Below are 2,794 nucleotides of genomic sequence, written 5' to 3'. Positions count from 1 at the left end.
GTTCATAAGCGCAGCTCTGCTTTGTTTACAGCGGTAACCCAGGAAACACTATATCATTGCTGTTCATAAAGCGCCACCTGCTGGCAGAGAGTGAACTTGCGTCTCATTCAGCTCGTCTGCTGTTTCGTTCAGATATGTTTTATGTAGTATAATTTCACAAAACTAAAGTCAGACCATTCTGTTTTCGCTTCAAATTTCGAAATTATTCAGTCTAATTTAGATTAAAAACTGCTCATGCTGCATGTATGCTGCATCTTTGTTTGGATCAGGATTAAAATGCAGTGGTTGCATTTTTAAATGGAAAGAGCACAGACAACATTTGTTTATATGAAGAGATTTCTTTTATTTGTGTAACTTATTTGATTTGGGGTTTGTTTTAAAGTTTCAATTTAGTTTTGTTATATTTCAATTTCACAAAGAAACATGCAGCAATATCCTAATAAAAGGACACCTTTTCATTTACTGTATAATTTCTTAAATCTCATTTTGTTAAAAATAGTGAGAAAATCGAATCGTGAAATCAAAATCATGAATTGAATCGTGAGTTGAGTGAACCGTTACATCCCTAATCGGGAGTAAGTGCAGAGGCGTTGTGTGCCCTGATTCGGTGTTCCTCAAAATGAATAAAAACAGTCAAATGCAAACTCAGAATATTATACAAACCTGCAATAATTAAATGTTAAATAAGACAAATATCATTTATGTGTTTAATCCCATTTTATTAACCAGTGTCTTGCTACTGACCTTTGATGATCCAATTCAACCATACTAAGCAAAAATGACACATTTGTTGTTGTTGTTTTTTTTTGCTGAATAGTGTTAACGTTCTTCACCTATGTCATATTCTTCTTTGTTTGAGCTGCACACTACTGTACAGATATGAATTTACATTTACTTCATTCCACTTTTGGTGTGAAAGGGCTTTTACATTTGTAAAAGAAGAACTTTTTTATATTAAAAACAAGCAGATTTAAGATAAGTAGCTCAAATGTAACGTAAAGTATTACTTTGCATAAAAAGTAACTAAGTAACGTAATTAGTTACTTTTTTAGGGAGTAATGCAATATTGTAATGCATTACTTTTAAAAGTAACTTTCCCCAACACTGGTTGCTACTAAAAACTAAAAAAAGTTACTTAGAGTTAGTAGAATGTCTAAAGTGGACTATCAAAATAAAGTTGATTGTGAACTCAAGAGAAAAAGACAAGATTTTTCCTCTGAAAATATTTATTTGTATAGCATAAAAAAAGCAAAATATATGATTAATTCCAGAATATTTTATATTTCACTACAAAATGTCCAAACATTAATTCAGAAATTTTTATAATAAAAAAAAAAAAAAAAGTTGAATACAAAGGCTGAGAATGCAATATCAGTGTCATTTTGCTCCATTGCTCCTCTCCATATAGTGAGAGTCCACTAAGAGTTCAGGTGTTTTGGGGTCACAACAAGTGGGATGCACTAAATTCCCAGCATATGATCTTATCCTACAGGTTGCAATGTTTTTCTGCTCCGGTTTGGTCTCTTCGGTTGGCATTGAACCCTTCACGATGACCTGATCCTGCACGCCCGTCGCTAACATCGGGTAACTGAATTCCGGGTCGCGGTCTCTTTCCTCCAGCAGCTCGCTCAGAGTGCTGATGTAGATCTGTGCCATCTGAAGCGTCTCAGACTTGGACAGCTTCCTGTCGCTCTCCACATTAGGAATGACGCTCCTCAGGCGGTCGAAGGCCACGTTCAAGCCCAGCATCCTCCTCCTCTCGCGGGCGTTGGCGGCCAGTCTGCGGCGTCTCCGGGCTCGGGCGATGGCGCTCTGGTCTTTGTCAGGATATGCGAGTCCGGACAGCCGGAGCTGGACCAGAGCGCACGGTTCACAGCTCGCCCTCCCCTGCACCCTCTCCTCCCTCCAGCCCACTGTGGCTCCGGGACACGGGTCCGAGCGGGCTCTGTCTGCCTCTCTCCAGATGAACTGTGCGTAAGAGCCGTCTGGACGGGGCATGCTGAACGCTTGAGGATGAACTGTCCCTCCAGAGAACAGAAGAGCTGTATTTATTGAGGAGAGGCCACACATAATGAGGGGCGGGTATGTGAGGGTCGTGTGCGCTGAGAAATGAATAGAAATGAGTCTCTTTGATAATGACCACAGGGAGTCTATTAACCCAGTTCATCAAAAGTGGATTAGATGCGTGTGAGTGATCACTGACGGGCCTCCTGACACTCGGAGGTAAACATAGATTACTGCTGTCTTTCTGCCACAATTACGCATATCAATAAACAAATATTTGTTAGACACCTCATTTTATTCATACTTTTCAGAGTAGTAGTACAGCCTTCAAAGCTATGAAATGACACAAATGACACTTGTTGGCTGCTTCTTTCACTGTTCAGTCGAGTTCATCCATTAAAAATAATAATAATTGTTTTTATATTAAAGTTTAAATTAAAAAGTTTGAGAATTTACAGAGAATTTCTAAATTTATTGTTAACGTAATTGTAAAAACTAAAGTTTTTACGTTTAGAAGTTTTTTTTAAGATCACGAGAAACAAATTCAAGTGTGTCCGAAGTGGTAATAATATCAGTATATATATATATATATTAAAATATTATATATTGGAATATATAATGCTGCCTTTCTGCCACTGCTTAAAAGCTATAGGAAGTATAACAAATCTCTCTATATGGATGGATAGATGGCTTTAGCAAATTAAGTAAATTATTAACCCTCTGTTGCTGCTTGTGTGGCGATTTTTATTTATTTTTTTAATGAAATTAGTGTACTATATTTTATATATTT

General features: G+C 37.3%; 1 protein-coding gene across 1 annotated transcript; it reads right to left on the bottom strand.

Moving 5' to 3' along the window:
* Nucleotides 1-1,377: 1,377 nt before the first annotated feature.
* LOC107716449 (fer3-like protein) lies at nt 1,378-1,998 on the bottom strand. The gene has a single exon (XM_016522900.1). It carries the CDS (start codon nt 1,996-1,998, stop codon nt 1,378-1,380), a length of 621 nt encoding a protein of 206 aa, XP_016378386.1.
* Nucleotides 1,999-2,794: the final 796 nt, after the last annotated feature.

Source organism: Sinocyclocheilus rhinocerous, unplaced genomic scaffold (genome assembly GCF_001515625.1).
Source record: "Sinocyclocheilus rhinocerous isolate Xijiao unplaced genomic scaffold, SAMN03320098_v1.1 scaffold419, whole genome shotgun sequence".
Lineage (NCBI taxonomy): Eukaryota > Metazoa > Chordata > Actinopteri > Cypriniformes > Cyprinidae > Sinocyclocheilus > Sinocyclocheilus rhinocerous.
The sequence above is the reverse complement of the archived record's forward strand: the minus strand, read 5'-3'. Positions and strand labels throughout refer to the sequence as shown.

Excerpts from the sequence above, each read along its gene's own strand:
- LOC107716449 (XM_016522900.1), bottom strand. The coding sequence starts at position 1,998 with ATGCCCCGTCCAGACGGCTCTTACGCACAGTTCATCTGGAGAGAGGCA.